A 19024-nucleotide genomic window follows, 5' to 3' on the forward strand; every position below is an offset into this window, starting at 1 on the left:
CCTGGCCCCAAAGAGAGGTTTTTAAGGATGAGTGAGATAAATGAAAAGGATCAAAGGGTTCAAACTTTGTGCTAACTAATAAATTAGTCTTAGAGAGGTAATATACATACAGTATGATAACTATAATTAAAACTATATCCCTAAAAGGACAAGGCTACCTGGTATAAGTAAATTGGATTAAACTCAAACAATAACTCTCTCAAATTCTGTTTTGTAGAAGCTGCTGTGTAAAAGCAGTAAGGGTATTACAATTGTTTTTGCAGACAACTAATAGGATTTTACAAAATCAGCAGAAATTCACACCCTCATCTCATTTTTGTTTGACCTGAAATTAACCCTTGCTTTTGAAGAAATAGCTAAGATGGAAGTTCTCAGTCTTTCCTTCTAACTGTATAAAAATTTCCAGAAACAAAAGAATCGGGTGGTAAATCCCAGCAATGTTCCTGTTTCTTCCACTACATTTTGAACTACAATAGAACCTCCCATTCTTGGGGGCAGGAAGTGGTACACCTGGTTAAGCCCACACATTATAGTGTGCAAGGACCTGGGTTCAAGCCCCTGATCCCCACCTTCTGGGGGAAAGCTTCATGAATGGTAAAGCAGAGCTGTAGGTGTCTCTGTCTCTCTCTCCTATCTCTAGCTCCCCTCTCAATTTCTCTCTGTCTCTATTCAATAATAAATAAACAAATAAACAACAACAAAAAGAATCTCCCATTCTTGCAGGAGCTGATATGACAGTGTTTGGCTTCTTCAGGCACAAAGCAGTGGTCCCACATTTTGCTTCATAGTTAATAATACTGAAATCTGGGAGTCGGGCGGTAGCACCGCATGTTAAGTGTAGGTGGCACAAAGCACCAGGACAGGTGTAAGGATCCAGGTTCGAGCCCCCAGCTCCCCACCTGCAGGGGAGTCGCTTCACAAGTGGTGAAGCAGGTCTATAGGTGTCTGTCTTTTTTTTTTTTAATTTTTTTCATATTTATTTATTTATTTTCCCTTTTGTTGCCCTTGTTGTTTAACATTGTTGTGGTTATTGATGTCATTGTTGGTGGATAGGTCAGAGAGAAATGGAGAGAGGCAGGGAAGACAGAGGGGGGGAGAGAAAGACAGACACCTGCAGACCTGCTTCACCGCCTGTGAAGCTACTCCGCTGTAGGTGGGAAGCCGTGGGCTCGAAGCGGGATCCTTAAGCTGGTCCTTGCGCGCTTGGCACCACATGCGCTTAACCCGCTGAGCCACAGCCGGACTTCCAGGTGTCTGTCTTTCTTTCCCCTCTCTGTCTTCCCCTCCTCTCTCGATTTCTCTCTGTCCTATCCAACAACAATGACATCAATAACTACAACAATAAAAACAGCAAGAGCAACAATAAATAAATATTTTTTAAATATTTAAAAAAATAATACTGAAATCTTCAGTTGAAAAATTTCCAAGAGTGTATAGTTTTCTTTTTTCTCGCCCCCCACTGGGATGATCTCTGGGGCTCAGTTCCTGTACAACTCCCTTGTTCTCAGCAGCCATTATTTTTATTGCTTTTTCATAGAGTGTGGGAAAGAGAGAGACAGAAAGAGAAATGGAAAGAGAGATACCTATAGCCCTGCTCCACTGCTTGTGAATCTTTCCCTTTGAATATAGGTACTAGGGCCATGAACTTGGGTCCTTGTGTATGATAAGGTGTGTACTCTACTGGGCAAGTCACCACCTAACCTCACCAAGAGTAAATCTTTTTTTAATATTTTTATATTTATTTATTTATTTTCCCTTTTGTTGCCCTTGTTTTTCATAGTTGTTGTAGTTATTATTGTTGTTGTTATTGATGTCGTTGTTGTTGGATAGGACAGAGAGAAATGGAGAGAGGAGGGGAAGACAGAGAGCGAGAGAGAAGGATAGACACCTACAGACCTGCTTTACTGCTTGTGAAGTAACGCCCCTGCATGTGGGGAGCCGGGGGCTCCAACCGGGATGCTCACACCTGTCCTTGAGCTTTGCACCATGTGCGCTTAATCCGCTGCGCTACCGCCCGGACCCCTGCAACACTATTTAGAATAGCCAGTATCTGGAAGCAACCTAAGTAGCCAACAAAAGATGAATGATTAAGGAAGTTGTATGCACACAATGAGGGAGTCGGGCGGTCGCGCACTGGTTTAAGTGTACATGGTACGAAAAGCAAGGACCTACGCAATGATCTGGGTTCCAAACCCTGGCTCCTCACCTGCAAGGGGGTGCTTTACAAGTGGTGAGGCAGATCTACAGGTGTCTATCCTTCTCTCTATCTCCCATCTCCTCTCAATTTCTCTGTCCTATCTAATAAAACTGAAAAAAATGCACACAATGTCACCTGGCGCAGTGGATTCATACTGCATGCACCAAACCCCAGTACTATAACCCTGAAAGTAAAATAAAACTAACACAATGGAACACTGCTCAGTTATAAGAAATGATGCTTTTTTTTTTTTTTTTTTTGCTACGACATAGAAGTGGAGGGAGTCGGGCGGTAGCACCGCGGGTTAAGCTCACATAGCGCAAAACGCAAGGATCAGCTTAAGGACCCCGGTTCGAGTCCCTGGCTCCCCACCTGATGGGCGTCGCTTCAAAAGCAGTGAAGCAGGTCTGTAGGTGTCCGTCTTTCTCTCCCCCTCTGTCTTCCCCTCCTCTCTCTGTTTCTCTCTGTCCTAACAACGACGACATCAGTAACAACAACAATAACTACAACAACAATAAATTTTAAAAAAGGGCAACAAAAGTGAAAATAAATAAATATTTTTTTAAAAGTGGAGAGAATCCATTGCTACTGGTGGCCATTTTTAACCCATTTTATTAGATAGGACATAGAGAAATTGAGAGGGGAGGGGGAGATAAAAAGGGACAGAGAAAGACCCCTACAGATCTGCTTCACCACTTGTGAAGTAGCCTTCCTGCAGGTGGCTACTTCACAAGAGCGGGAGCTAGAACCCAGATCCTTGTTCGAGTCCTTGCGCATCTTACTATGTGCACTTAACCCGATGCAACAGGACCCAGCCCCCACTTTGTAATTTTCTTAGGTATATGAACTATTATTAGGCAAGGGCTAGATTTACTTCTTCTTGGACACACTTAGAGTGCAACCACGGTGTTCTGTGATTCTTTGGACAAAGAATCTCTAGGAGTGATGCAGCCCTCTGTGGGCCCAGAATCATCATCATCACTATCTTCTTCTTCTTCTTAATTGTTTTAGTATTTTATTTTGTTACTTATTGGATAGAGGCAGAGAGACATTGAGAGGGAAGAGTAGAGACAGAGATAGATACCTCCAGCCCTGCTTCACTGATCCCGGCTCCCTGTGCATTGGGAACACGTGCACTCAATCAGGTGCATCACTGCCCGGCTCCCAGAATCTTAATTAGCTCCAGGTCTTCTTGGAGCTTGTCTAGATTATTGGCCAGGGCCTGACAGTACTTTCCACCCTTCACATCCTTCTGTCCGTTGACATGGATTCTGCATAATGGTGACTACACGTTCCATTTCATCTTCATCGAGTTCTGCCCTCTTGGTCAAGTCAACGACTGCTTTCCTCAACACCACATGAGCTTATTTTATAATGTAAAGTTTCTTAATAGACTTTACATATGTTACACGTCACATTTGTAAGCGTTTAAGCAGCTGATTGCATTTGTTTTTCAGCATCTTCTGCACGACACTGCACCTGTACTATACAGTGTTCCATATTATCAAGCCACGGTGACACTTGAACTTTTGTAAGCCCCGGGTGGTCGAGCTGCCCGGGGAGCTCGGACTTCAAGTCCCAGCAGGCACTGCCGTCCACACAGAGGGAACTACGGGGTCCGAGAGGAGGTTGGGGCCTGTTGTCCTTTCCCTCCCAGAAGCCCGCGGGCGACTCAGAACGCTGTTCGTATCATGGCCGCGGGAGCCGGGACGGTGGGCCCCGCTTCCGGCCCAGGCGTCGTGCGTGAGCCATCGGCGTCACAGCCGAGGAAGCGGCCGGGCCGGGAGGGCGGGGAGGCTGCGCGGCGATCGGGCGCGATGGCGGGAGGAGGCGGGAGCAGCGACGGCGGCGCGCGGGCCGCAGGCCGGCGGACGTCCCGCAGTGGCGGGAAGACTCGGCGGGGTCGCCACGGGTCTGGGCTGGGAGGCGTCGCCGAGCGGGGCGCGGGGGAGGTCCAGCTGGAGGAGGCGGTCAACCGCTGGGTGCTCAAGTTCTACTTCCACGAGGCGCTGCGGGCCTTTCGGGGGAGCCGCTACGGGGACTTCAGGCAGATCCGGGACATCATGCAGGGTGAGGCTTGGGGAGGGGGCGGGGGAAGGCGGCTGCGGGTCTGGGGGCGCGGGGGGCCCGGGGTCGGGGTCGCCGAGCCAACCTTGTCTTCCTCCCCAGCTCTACTGGTCAGGCCCCTGGGGAAGGAGCACACGGTCTCCCGGCTGCTGCGGGTCATGCAGTGTCTGTCGCGCATAGAAGAAGGGGAAAATTTAGGTATGGCTAGTGTGTGTGTGTGTGTGTGTGTGTGTGTGTGTGTGTGTGTGTGTGTGTGTGTGTGTGTGTGTGTGTGTGTGTGTGTGTGTGTGTGTGTGTGTGTGTGTGTGTGTGTGTGTGTGTGTGTGTGTGTGTGTGTGTGTGTGTGTGTGTGTGTGTGTGTGTGTGTGTGTGGTGTGTGTGTGTGTGTGTGTGTGTGTGTGTGTGTGTGTGTGTGTTCTCCTTTGGGCTGACTTGTTCGGGGTTACATTGTTGTCGAATTTACAACCGGAACTGAAGGATTTTGGGTTAGGGTGCGCTACTATGTTTCTCTATCACAGTTGTCTTCTTTTTTTTTTTTTTAGGATGTCTTTTCTATTTCTAATTAAGATTCTCATGGCTGCTCTTTCTGTTCTCCCTTCCTTCTTCCTTTCTTTTCCTCCCCCTCCCACCTGTTTCTTGCGCGCCCTAACTTTGCTATTTGAAATTGAGATGGACATCTTATTCCCAGTAGTAGACTGGTTTTCAGGGGATGAACACTTTTTTTTTTCCCCTGAATTGAATTTGACAACTGTTTGTAGCAAAGCTTCAGTTTCTGGTTGTTTTTGTTTGAGGGTGTATGCATCCTGAAATTTGAGTTTCAAATGGTTGTGTTAAAAAAAAAAGTAATTGTTTACCTGTCTTTAAACTTATTGAGAGATATTTACTAATTAATTGGTTTTGGGCGGAGGGTAGATAGCATAATGGTTATGCAAATAGACTCTCATGCCTGAGGCTCCAAGGTCCCAGGTTCAATTCCCGTACCACCATAAGCCAGAGCTGAACAGTGCTCTGGTTAAAAAATAAAAAAATGTAAAAAATTAAACTAATTAATTGGTTTGAATTTTTTAAAAAAAATGTATTTAGGGGCAGGGGCAGATAGTATAATGGTTATGGAAACAGACTGTCATGCTTGAGGCTCTGTCAAGTCTCAGGTTCAATCCCCCCCGCACCACCATAAACCAGAGATAAGCAGTGCTCTGGTAAAAAACAAACAAAAAAAAAACATGTATTTATTTATATATAAGAAAAAGAGAAGCAAAGCATCACTCTGGTACTTGTGATACAGCTGGGAACCAAACTCAGGACCTCATGCTTGTGAGTTCCATGCTTTATCCACTGTTCCACCCCCATGGGTGCTGATTTGAATTTGAATCTATACTTAACATGCTTATTTAAAGCCTGCAGTCAGTGTGTCCACAAACTAAATGCAAATGTTACTATATTTGCATGTTTCTTCTTGATAAAAAAATACATATATATTTTTGGACATACCTTTTCTACTCTTTAGAAATTAGCCTAAAAGTGAAAACTGTGCTTTGTCCTAGACTGCTCCTTTGATATGGAGGCTGAGCTCACACCACTGGAATCAGCTATCAATGTACTGGAGGTGATTAAAACGGAATTTACACTGACAGAGGCAGTGGTTGAATCCAGTAGAAAACTTGTCAAGGAGGCTGTAAGACTCTATTTTTATTTCTTTTACTTATTATTTTTTCTTTTAACAAAAATGAAAAGTCTTTGAGGTAGAGGTAATGGTTATTTTGGAAGGTGGGTGAGATGGAGGAGAAACAGGGAGGAAAGAGCATGTGGGCACACTCAAACACGGATGTTCAGTCTTGGAGCCACTCCTCTCCCAAGGCTTAGAAAGAAACACTCATGACAGGTATCTGACTTTTGTGATATGGATAGTTTCCTTGTGACCCTGGCAGGAGGGGCCATAGCCTATAGTGAATGGGACAGCAATGAAGGTTGACATTTGGAGAAATGTACTCCACTTGGGAGCATGGTGAAAGGGCTATAAGTGACTGTTCTGTTCTACAGTTTGACCACCACTGCCCCCCCTTTTTTTTTAATCAAGGAGAATAGCTGGGACTTTGGTAAATGTGGGGATGACTGAGCTATTCCATGTGATCCTATGTAGAAAGGAAAGCTTGAGAACATTTTCTTTGAACGGAGTTGAAGTACTGAGGTAATTAGCCAGTACAGAAAAAATAAAACCAGTGGTGGTAGAAGACTAATATAGGCAGTGTTCTTGACAGGAAAGCTATGGGGTGTCTGGCAGTAGCACAGCAGATTAAGCACATGTGGTACAAAGCACAAGGACCGTCGTAAGGATCTCGGTCCGAGCCCCCCAGCTCCCCACCTGCAGGGGAGTCGCTTCACAGGCGGTGAAGCAGGTCTGCAGGTGTCTGTCTTTCTCTCCCCCTCTCTGTCTTCCCCTCTTCTCTCCATTTCTCTCTGTCCTATCCAACAATGACGACATCAACCATAATAACTACAACCATAAAAACAAGGGCAACAAAAAGGAAATAAATAAGTAAATAAATATTTTAAAAGAAAGCAAGCAAGCTATGGAATGTCCAGGAATTTGGGTCTGTGTCCGTAGCACAAGGGAGCTTCAAGTAGTAGAACTCTGTGTGTGTGTGTGTGTGTGTGTGTGTGTGTGTGTGTGTGTGTGTGTGTTTTGCCAGAGCCTTGCAGTGTCACATTTCACTGCTCTGGACCAACTTTTTTATTCTTTTTGTTTTGAATAAACAAAAAAGGAAACTCATATCCTGCCCTGACTTTACAGTTGCCATTTTGCTTATACTTTTGTGTTAGGGAGAAAACACATTACTTCACTGTCAGAGAGACACAGATATGAAGAGGAAGAGACCTCAGCTATGCAGCTTCCCCTGATGCTATGGTGTTTCCATGTGCTTCTGGGCTCAAAATGTGTGGCAAAATGCTTGCCCTGCCAAAGTTGGTGGTGAGAGTGTCTTGTAGACATCACAGAGAGGAGATAATGTACTCGTGTCAACAACTGTCCTATAAACCATTAACCTCCCCACCCCATAAAAAGGGGGGGGGAACGGGACCACTTTACAGGGAGGTATCTTCCAGCCCTTTAGAACTAATTTTTATATAAAACATAGAAGTGACTATGGGCAGGTGAAGCAGGCAGTGGTGCACCTGGTTAAGCATGCACACTACAGTGTACATAGGCTGGGGTTCAAGCCCCTGGTCCCCACCTGCAAGGGGAAAGCTTCACTAGTAGTGAAGTAGGGCTATAGGTGTCTCTCTGTCTCCCTCTCCCCTCTCAATTTCTCTGTCTCTATCCAATAACACATAAATTAAGTAAAAGTGACTAGGGCGGGGGTAGATAGCATAATGGTTATGCAAAGAGACTCTCATGCCTGAGACTCCAAAGTCCCAGGTTCAGTCCCCCACACTACCATAAGCCAGAGTTGAGCAGTGCTCTGGTTAAAAAAAAAAAACACAAAAAAAACTTAAGTAAAAATGACTATGGGAGTCAATAGGTTTTTTTCTTTTTTCTCCAGTAACCAAGATTGGGGCTGTGGCTACAGATGCAGAGGTGAGGACTAAGGGAAAACAGGTTAGCATTGTTTTGCCCATAAAAAGTTTTAAAAAAAAATTGCAAAAGAGCAACCCTCAAAAGGATGGGATCCTAGGTTGGGAAGTTGGAGGATAGGAGGATAGAAATCTGTTTAGCGGGAGTTGGGCTGTAGCGCAGCGGGTTAAGCGCAGGTGACACAAAAAGCACAAGGACCGGCCTTAAGGATCCCAGTTCAAGCCCCCGGCTCCCCACCTGCAGGGGACTCGCTTCACAGGCGGTGAAGTAGGTCTGCAGGTGTCTGTCTTTCTCTCCCCCTTTCTGTCTTCCCCTCCTCTCTCCATTTCTCTCTGTCCTATCCACCAACGATGACAACAATAATAAATACAACAATAAAGCAACAAGGGCAACAAAAGGGAATAAATAAATATATAAATATTTTTTTAAATTAAAAAAAAAATCTGCTTAGCACTGCAGACTTTCTGACCCTTGGCTGGATGCTGGGTGCATAGGTACCATTAAAAAAAGAAGAGGGGTGTTGGGCGGTAGCACAGCGGGTTAAGCGCATGTGGTGCAAAGCACAAGGACCGGCCTAAGGACCCTGGTTTGAGCCCCCCAGCTCCCCACCTGCAGGGGAGTTGCTTCACAGGCAGTGAAGCAGGTCTGTAGGTGTCTTTCTCTCCCCCTCTCTGTCCTCCCCTCTCCCCCTCTCTGTCCACCCCTCTTCCCTCCATTTCTCTCTGTCCTATCTAACAACAATGACATCAATAACAGCAACAATAATAACTACAACAATAAAACAAGGACAAAAGAAGGAAATAAATAAATATTCAAAAACCACATCACCCTCCTCCAAATTTACAGAGCGTGTAATAAAATCAGATTCCCAATACTGGAGGAAATTTGAGATTCTCCATCCTCTACTCTTCCATCTCGGTACTAAGGTGTCTCTGGTCTCTTTCTGTCTCTTTATCTGAAAAAGAAGTCAGCCTGCTGAGATAAAATTGCACATGTAAGCCCCTCACATAACACCCAAAAACTTTTTTAAAATAGCCAACATTTTTTTTAATGTAGACTTCCCTCTGCTTTTCTACCAGATACCAGATCTCGTTATACTTCATTACTGTTATTGCTGCTAAAGAAATTACTCTGAGACTTAGTATCTTAAACAATAAGTACTGGGGCTGGCACAGTAGTTCACTTGGCTAGTGCACTTAATCCATATGTGTGGCCCATGTTCAAGCCCAGTCCCCAACTATACTGGAGGAAACATCAGTGCTATGGTCTTTTTTTTTTAATATTTATTTATTCCCTTTTGTTGCCGTTGTTTTATTGTTGTCCTTGTTAATTGTTACTGATGTTGTTGTTGGATAGGACAGAGAGAAATGGAGAGAGATGGGGAAGACAGAGGGGAAGAGAAAGATAGACACCTGCAGACCTGCTTCACCACCTGTAAAGTGACTCCCCTGCAGGTGGGGAGCCGGGGACTTAAACCAGGATCCTCATGCTGGTCCTTGTGCTTTGCGCCATGTGCGCTTAACCTGCTGTGCTACCGCCCGACCCACTTTTTTTTTTAAATATTTATTTATTTATTCCTTTTTGTTGCCTTTGGTTTTTATTGTTGTAGTGATTGTTGTTGTTATTGATGTCATTGTTGGATAGGACAGAGAGAAATGGAGAGAGATGGGGAAGACAGGGGGAGAGAAAGACAGACACCTGCATACCTGTTTCACCACCTATGAAGTGACTCCCCTGCATGTGGGGAGCCCGGGGCTCAAACCGGAATCCTCATACTGGTCCTTGTGCTTTGCACCATGTGCACTTAACCCACTGCACTACCGCCCGACTCCCCGGTCTTTTTCTTTTTTCCCTTTGCCTGTTTGTCTCTTTCTGAAAAAGTTACCAGAGCAGTGAAACCCTGGTGATGGTCAAAATAAATAAATATTATGTTTCCAACAGTCAGTCACTTAGTTCTAGTCAATAGTTTAACTAAGTAAACTTGGCTTAAATCTCTTACGAGGTTTTTATTCAAAGCTGTCTGCTAGGGTCATTTCAAGACCCAACTGAGGCTGAAGGATTTGTTTCTGTGGTATTTCACATGAGTCCATGTGTACTCACAGGGCTGTTATGAGGACTCAGTTCCTCTCTGACTGTTGGCTGAAAACTTCAGCTCCTCTCTGATCTGTGGGGCTACACACCACCTAGTAGCTTGCTCCTCTCATAAGGCATGTGATCCAAGAGAGTGGAAACTTAAGATGCTACAGTCACTACCATCTTCTATAACCAATCTTGGAAGTGACTTATCATTTCTGTCATATGCTATATGCACAGATCAGACCAGCTCTGTATTATTGTGTGGAATGGAATTGATGCAGGAAGTGGGGAGTATTGAGATCCATTTTATAGATGGAGTACAATTATTTGGATCTCCTAGTTATTAAATGATCCTATGTCATTTTCTCTTCAATTTATTAATTTACCTCAATTTCTCATGTGTAGCCATTAAATCTTTTAGTAGTCATTTCTTTATCCACTGCACCACCTCCTGGACTAGTGATCATTTATAAAAACTCCTCTTGGAATCTTTGCCAGTTTTCGGGATCTTGTCAGAGCTCTAAACTATTTGCCCTTATTTGCAGGTGGTATAACTGCCTATAGTATATAGGCTCAACTTAGAAGATCCCATGGGGGAGTTGGGTGGTAGCGCAGCAGACTAAGCACAGGTGACACAAAGCGCAAGGACTGGCTTAAGATCCCAGTTCGAGCCCCTGGCTACCTACTTGCAGGGGAGTCGCTTCACAGGTGGTGAAACAGGTCTGCAGGTATCTGTCTTTCTCTCCCTCTCTGTCTTCCCCTCCTCTCTCCATTTCTCTCTGTCCTATCCAACAATGACAACATCAGTAACAATAACAATAATAACTACAACAACAATAAAAACCAAGGGCAATAAAAGGGAAAATAAATATTAAAAAAAAAGAAGATCCCATGGAATTGGGGGCGGGGGAAGCTACACTGAGTATATTTAGCAAGACTGCAGGATATAGGATCAGCATTTAAAAATCAATCACATTTTGAAACAGTAGCAATATAATATGAAATGAAATTACCAATACAATGCCACTTACGCAGTTCCAAGAAAAAGGAAAATAGGAATAAGTCTAGAAAAATGTGAGTAGGAGCTATATGTGGGGAATATAAAATGTTGACAAAGTAGGATGATCTAATTGGAAAGATATACCATGTTCATGAATTGGAAGATCTGATACAGTTAAGATGTTGATTAATCTAGTATACTTCCATTCACAAACAGGGTTTTGTATAGATATAGATGCATATGGGAAGACAAAAGAATTAAAATAACCAATTTGTTTGAATAAAATTAGAGCACTCGAATATAAAACATTAATTTAAAAAATAAACCTGAAAAAAAATAAAATTAGAGTACTTACTGCCTAATTTTAGGGTCTACTATAAATTCTTTTTATTTATTTATTTATTTATTTATTTTCTACTATAAATTCTTAAACTGTAGGCAGCACAGACTTGTGGAATAGAAGCCCTGAAATAGACCCATATAAACATCACGGAGAAAATATTTGCAAATCACATATCTGATAAAGGACTTATGTCTAAAATACATAAAGAAAATCTATTTTTTAAATGAGCACAAGAGAATATATATACAGTGGTACAGTGGATAAAGCATTGGACTCTCAAGCATAAGATCCTGATTTTAATCCCTGGCAGCACATGTACCAGAGTGATATCTAGTTCTTCTCTCTCCTATCTTTCTCATTAATAAATAAAATATTTGAGGGGGACAGAAGGTAGTGCAGTGGGTTAAGCGCAGGTGGCGCAAAATGCAAGTACCAGTGTAAGGATCCTGGTTCGAGCCCCCAGGCTCCCCACCTGCAGGGGAGTTGCTTCACAAGCGGTGAAGCAGGTCTGCAGGTGTCTGTCTTTCTCTCCCCCCCCTTCTGTCTCCTTTCCTCTCCGTTTCTGTCTTATCCAACAATGATGACATCAAGAACAACAGTAAAACAAGGGCAACAAAAGGGAATAAATAATTTTTTAATTATTTAATTATTTATTCATAAGAAAGATAGGAGGAGAAAAAACCAGCCATCACTCTGGTACATGTGCTGCCGGGGATTGAACTCGGGACCTCATGCTTGAGAGTCTAGTGCCTTAGCCACTGCGCCACCTCCCGGACCACAATAATTTTTTTTTTAATGGTGATTCCACCATTAAAAAAAAAATAATAAGGGGCCAGGTGGTAGTGTTGCAGGTTAAGCTCACATGGCATGAAACACAAGAACCAGTGTAAGCATCCTGGTTCAAGTCCCTGTCTTCCCACCTGTGTGTGTGTAAGGGGGGTCACTTCACCAGCTGTGAAGCAGGTCTGCAGGTGTCTTTCTCACCCCCCTCTGTCTTCTCCTCCTCTCTCAATTTCTCTCTGTCCTGTCCAACAACGACAGCAATACCAAGAACAACAATAATAATGATAAACAAGGACAACAAAAGGGGAAAAAATAACCTCCAGAAGCAGTGGATTTATAGAGCCTCAGTGATAACCCTGGAGGCAATAAATAAATAAATATTTTTTTAAAAGAGTGTATATATACACAGACAAATGGCAGATAAGCCCGTGAAACATCACATTCAACATAATTTTAATCAACAGGGAAATGAGACCACAATTTAAAAAGTTACCATGTGACAACTGCCCTTTAAATCATTATTTTTCTTTAAAAAGAAATGATTATATTAAAAAAAAAGTCCACAGTTAATACTAGGCATACCTATTTAAATTGCTAATCTTTTTTTATTACTTTTTTTTTTTAAAGAAAGAATTATTGGTGGGGGCTAGGTGGTGGCATACCTGGTTAAGTGCATGTATTACCATGCACAAGGACCCAGTTTCAAGTCCCTCGTCCTCACCTGCAGGGAGAAAGCTTCAGGCATGGCAAAGCAGTACTACAGGTTTCTCTCTGTTTCTTTTCTATCTTTTCTCTCTCAGTTTCTATCATATCAAAATAAATAAGTTAAAAATACACTTTTTCTCTCTCTCTTTTTTTTTTTTTTTTTTGCCTTCAGGGTTATTGCTGGGGCTTGGTGCCTACACCACGTATCCACTGCTCATGGAGGCTATTTTTTCCCTTTTGATGCCCTTGTTTTAAGGTTGTTGTGCTTATTATTGTTGTTATTGCTGTTGTTGTTGTTGGCTAGGACAGAGAGAAATGGAGAGAGGACGGTATCAGGCAGTAGTGCAGGGGGTAAAGCGCACATGATGCAAAGCGCAAGGACCTGGTTAAGGATCCAGGTTTGAGCGTCCAGCTCCCCACCTGCAGGGAAGTCGATTCACAGGTGAAGCAGGTATATAGGTGTCTATCCTCTCAGCCTTCTCTGTCTTCCCCTCCTCTCTCCATTTCTCTGTCCTATCCAACGACAATAGCAATGACAATAATAATAACAATAACAAGGGCAACAAAATGGGGGAAATGGCCTCCAGGAGCAGTGGATTATTGTGCAGGCATCAAGCCCCAGAATAACCCTGGAGGATATATATATATAAATTATTGGCGGGGGTTGGGTGGTAGCGCAGCAGGTTGAGTGCACGTGGCACGAAGTGCAAGGACTGGCTTAAGATCCCAGTTTGAGCCCCCGGCAGGTGAGTCGCTTCACAGGCGGTGAAGGAGGTCTGCAAATGTCTCTTATCTTTCTCTCCCCCTCTGTATCTTCCCGTCCTCTCTCCATTTCTCTCTATCCTAACCAACAATAACATCAATAACAACAACAATAATAATAGCTACAGCAACAATAAAACAACAAGGGCAAGAAAAGGGGGGAAGCAAATTTAAAAAATTATTGGCTGAGGGAAATAGCATAATGGTTATGCAAAAGATTTTCATGCCTGAGGCTCCAGAGGTCCCAAATTCAATCCCTCAAGACACCATAAGCCAGAGCAGAGCAGTGCTTTGGTGGTGGTAATAATAATAATAATAATAATAATAATAGTTTATTAATGAGAGTGAGACAAGCAGAGCATCACTCCACTACCTGCAATTTGGGGGACTGAATTCACCTCTTCTTTGAGGGTTCAACATAGAAAGGCTAAAACTTTAAAAATGATAGCAAGTGATAGATTGTGGAGCAACTGAAACTTGTTGCTGAGTGGAGTACAAAGTGAAGTACAAAATGGTATAGACACTTAGGAAAACAGTTTGCCTTTTTTCTTCTTCTAGCGTTTGCCCTTCTTCCGTAGCCAGTCAACAGCATCAGGCTGAGCCTGATGTCTGCTTGTTGCTGGCTTTGAAAGTGACTGGAATCCATGTGGATTCAGTCGGCTAGGAAGGATCGTCAGTTTCCCCAATAAATGGGTACTCACGGGATGCACCATGAGAAGGTCGATCCAATGCATCCCTTTGCCTTTTTTAAAGAAAGTGAAATATTTACTTTAACAGTCCTCCCCACCCCCTGGGATTTACCTTAGAGAAATGAGAAGTTATATTTATACCAGAACCTATATATGAGCACTATGGCATCTGTATTTCTAATCACCGAAAACTTTGATAAGCCCAAATAGTCTTTAAAAAAAAGAGAGAGAGAGAAATTGAGAGGGAGAGGGAAAGGGCAATCTCGAGAGAGAGACACCTGCTGAACTGTTTCACCACTCATGAAAGTTTCCCTACTGAAAATGAAGGCTGGGGCCTTGAACCTACATCTTTGCACAAAGTTCTACATGATGGAGTGAGCACTGTGGATAGTTGAATGGTACTGTGTTGTCTCTCACTGCCCCCTAACTCTGAAGAATGAAAATGTTGGCCTCAGGAGGGTGCTCAGTAGTGTCATTATATGTACACAAGACATTGAGTTCATTCCCGGGCTTCATTTAAAAAAAAAAATGCATATCAGACACCATGTATGAACCTTCAAGAGATGAAACAGTGAAAGGTGACCAGGGGTTTAAGCATGAGAGAAAGTGTGACCACAGGGGAGCAACACAAAGGAAGTTTTTGTGGGGTTTCTCTTTTTTTTTTTTTTTTTGTGGTGCCTGGTACATGCACAATGTAACCACTCTTGTGCTGACTTTCATTCGCTTTGTTTCAGGTACAGACACTACAGGAATGGAACTTCCCCCTTTTGTTTATTTTCAAAGCAAACTTTATTGGTTTACTATTGTAAAATTTTAGGCAGCCCAGGTGGTAGCACAGTGTGTGTTATATTTGCATGCATGAAGTCCTGAGTTTAGTTCCTAGCACCCTATATGTGGGAGTGATACTCTGGTTTTCTTTCAGTCTCATAAATATTTTAAGTAATATTCATGGCTGGAAAAATAGCTCATTTGGATAGTGTACTGTCTTACCATGTGTGTGATCCTGGTTCAAGCCCAACCCCCACCTCATTGAAGGAAGCTTTAGTGCTGTGGTCTTTCACTTTTCTCTGCTTCTTAATCTCTGTCTCTCTCTCCTCTCTCCCTCTGTATATATGGAAAAGTCATTCCAGAGTGGTGAAACCCCAATGATGACCCCCCAAATAAAAAAGTTGTTTTTTTATTCTAATTTTCTTTCCTTCACATTGCCCTTTTTTTTTTTTTTTTTTTTTTGCCTCCAGGATTATTGCTGAGACTCAGTGCCAGCACTATGAATCCACGGCTCCTGGAGGCTATTTTCCCCTTTTTTTGTTTGTTTGTATTTTATTTACTTTCCCTTTTGTTGCCCTGGTTTTTTTATTGTTGTTGTAGTTATTATTGCTGTTGTCGTTAGATAGGACAGAGGGAAATGGAGAGAGGAGGGGAAGACAGGGGGAGAGAAAGATACCTGCAGACCTGTCTCGCCGCTTGTGAAGCGACTTCCCTGCAGGTGGGGAGCAGGGGACTCAAACCGGGATCCTTACGCCGGTCCTTGCACTTCGCACGCCCTTGTTATTGTTGTTATTATTATAACTGTTGTTGGATAGAACAGAAAGAAATTGAGAGAGGAGGAGGAGAGAAAGATAGGCACCTGCAGATCTCCTTCACTGCTTGCAAAGCAACCACCCTGCAGGGGGGGAGCTGGGGACTTGAACCAGGATCCTTATGCTGGTCCTTGTGCTTTGCACCATGTGCACTAAACCTGCTGTGCTACCACCCAACCCCCCCAACAAAAATGTTTTTTTTAGATGACCTAGGACTTACAAGCTTGACGTCTTGGGTTTGATCCATAGCACCGCATATACCAGAGTGATTCTCTGACCTCTACCTTGTGAAATAAAACATACAAATATAGATCTACATAGGGGTGGCAGTGAATATATATGTATGAGTATATATGTATATATGTTTATGAAATAGATTTTGAAAGTACAGCATTACACCTCTATGTATTTAAGTCTAACCAAGTTCTAGTACCATTATACTATTACTACACCATTACTTTCCTTCCTTACTAATGGCTATGCCTGGTATTCAGAAGTATTTGACCCAAGTTCTTTTGTTCTATATGACTTTGCTCCCTCTTAGTCTGTATCTCCTTAAATTCTTGCTTGTAAAGAGTGAAAATGCTGTGGTTCAGGAGGTGGTGCAACAAACTCTCAAGCATGAGGTCCTGAGTTCAATCCCCGGCAGCACATGTACCAAAATGATGTCTGGTTTTTTCTCTCTCTCCTCTTAGCCTTCTCATTTCTTAAAAAAAAAAAAAAGTGAAAATGCTGATGCAAAAATTTTCCCTTTATGTGTATGAGAGAAAGGTATATTTTGGAGGCTGGGTGGTATACACCATATCACCATGCACAAGGACCCAGGTTCTAGTCCCCACTCCCCACCTTCAGGAGGGATGCTTCACAAGCAGTGAACCAAGTCTGCAGGTATCTCTATCTCCCTTCCCCTCTCAATTTTTCTGTCCTGTCAAATAAAAAATAAGAAAGGTTATGTTTTTTTATACCTCTTTGAGATAAGATTTAGCCTATTAGATTACTCCAAGTGGGAATATATATATTAGAGCAACATACTACTCTGGCATATACAGTGCCAAGGATCAAACCCAGGAATTCACTCTACCTAGTGACTCTACCTCTGAGCCACTTCCCCTGCTGCCATGTGCGTTTCTTTCCAGAAGGACTCTGATAGACTGGATGATAGACTTCCTCGTCCCACCTGATACCTTTCTTTTCTGCTTGTGGATGAGCTGGCTTACTATTTCATCTCAGTAATTTCCTCTGTATTTCGACTGGAATTGCTATCTGGAATTTATGGTTACAAGAGGCAGTCCCCGCTATTTTCCCCTTCCTGTATATCAAAGCATTTGCATCTAAAACTAACAGAACCTGTTGTTCTGAGGATCTGAAATTAGAGGGGCCTGGGTTGAATCCTATTCTTTTTGCTTTCCTTAAGAGGCCGTATTCAAATTGGGTGAAAAGACTATGGTTTAGGAGATCATATTTTTCTGTATCAGTCTTGAAGAGAAAAAAAATCCACTATAATGTTGAAATTCTATGGAGAGTTTCCAGTTCTATTAAGTTCAGTAATTTAATAAAATGAGAAAAAAACTTCTTGTGCGCCTGAGACTCAGTTTTACTTTTAAGTAGAGTTTTGTATTTAATATTCTAATTACACCTGTCATTACAACGATTTTAAAAATGTCCCCTTTTGTAGGCTGTCATTATTTGTATCAAAAACAAAGAATTTGAAAAAGCCTCCAAGATTTTGAAAAAACATATGTCCAAGGACCCCACTACACAGGTAAATTTGATATGTTCTTGCTCCAATGACTAAATCATTTCATTGCCTTTTTCTTTTTCTTTTCTTTTTTTTTTTGTGGTATAATAGGCTAAGGGTTCTTTGTCAGAAATGTTTTCTACATAATCACATTTTGCATGTTGTCTTTTTTTTTTTAAGATATTTTACATAAATTGCTTACTTAACCCTATTTCTGTCTAGTTTGTGGAAAGACATTTAAGCAATCAGCACCAAGTACTAAGCTAAGGCGTTTTATAATACTTTTAACTTTATGTACATAAATGCTGATCCTTGTAGACTTGGAAGTCATCCTTAGTGAGGACTTAACTCCTATTTTTGTAGTGTGGAAAGCTGTGTTGGCTGGGGGAGATAGCATAATGGTTGTGCAGAAAGACTCATACCTGAGGCTCTAAGGTCCCACATTCAGTCCCATATCACCGTAAACCAGAGCAATACTCTGGTAAGACTGGGGAAAAAAACACCTCTGTTGATTCCCTTGTTTTTTTCCTTAATTTAAATTCTCAGCCCCTAGCCCCACCTAAGCCAGAGCTGATCAGTGCTAATTCTAGTTTATGAAAAGATCAGAGCTTAATGAAAATTCTCTTACCTCTGATTCAGCCATTTCATTCTTTTTCTGTGTGTATGTTGTCATTTCAGAGATAGTCTATGTATATATATTTGTAAATAAATAAGTTTGTATGTGTACAGATGTACACATATATCCATTTGTCCTGCTTTTGTGATACACATCTGTGAGCATATTCTACATATACAAAATTGAGCATGTTATAAATTGCTTTTTTTCAGTGTACATCTTGGAGATGATTCTGTATCAGTACATAAGATTTTGGTTGTTTTTTGAGAATATTTAAAAATATTAATATTCATGGGAGTCAGGCGATAGTGCAGCGGGTTAAGTGCACATGATGCAAAGCGCAAGGACCAGCGTAAGGATCCCAGTTTGAGCCCCCGGCTCCCCACCTGTAGGGGAGTCGCTTCACAAGCAGTGAAGCAGGTTTGCAGGTGTCTATCTTTCTCTCCCCTTCTCTGTCTTCCCTTCCTCTCTCTATTTCTCTCTGTCCTATCCAACAATAATAATAATAACTACAACAACAAAAAAACAAGGGCAACAAAAGGAAACAAATAAAAAAATATTAATATTCATATAAGGACTGGAAAAATAGTTCACTTGGATAGTGTGCTGCTTTGCCTTGTGCAGGACCGAGGCTTAAGCCTGACCTCTATCACATTGAAGGAAGTTTTGGTGCTGTAGTCTCTTTCATTCTGCCTCTCTGCCTTCCTGTCTTTATCTTGATAGAACAAAAACAAAACAAAAAAATTATGTAAACATAAAAATTATTTTAGAGCCTCAGATCTAAAGGAACCATGTGGCTGATTTATAATTGGTTGAATAATTATTTGTGGTAAGCCTCCTTCATGTATGTGCCAGTGATTTCTACTGATAGTGCTGGGAAAGTTCTGATAATACTTT

General features: G+C 42.3%; 1 protein-coding gene across 3 annotated transcripts in view; it reads left to right on the forward strand.

Moving 5' to 3' along the window:
* Nucleotides 1-3856: 3856 nt before the first annotated feature.
* Nucleotides 3857-19024, forward strand: part of TERF2 (telomeric repeat binding factor 2) — a 37459-nt gene continuing 22291 nt past the window's right edge. Inside the window, exons 1-4 of one of the 3 annotated variants that reach the window (XM_016188820.2) lie at nucleotides 3857-4267; nucleotides 4367-4462; nucleotides 5809-5939; nucleotides 17449-17535. In XM_016188820.2, coding sequence (XP_016044306.1) covers nucleotides 3889-4267; nucleotides 4367-4462; nucleotides 5809-5939; nucleotides 17449-17535 — 693 coding nt within the window. In that variant the 5' untranslated portion in view covers nucleotides 3857-3888. The remainder of the gene's footprint in view (nucleotides 4268-4366; nucleotides 4463-5808; nucleotides 5940-17448; nucleotides 17536-19024) is intronic. The other 2 variants (XM_060185232.1, XM_007524586.3) reach the window with 2 other exon arrangements.

This window comes from Erinaceus europaeus, chromosome 2 (assembly GCF_950295315.1).
Source record: "Erinaceus europaeus chromosome 2, mEriEur2.1, whole genome shotgun sequence".
In the NCBI taxonomy this organism is placed as follows: Eukaryota; Metazoa; Chordata; class Mammalia; order Eulipotyphla; family Erinaceidae; genus Erinaceus; species Erinaceus europaeus.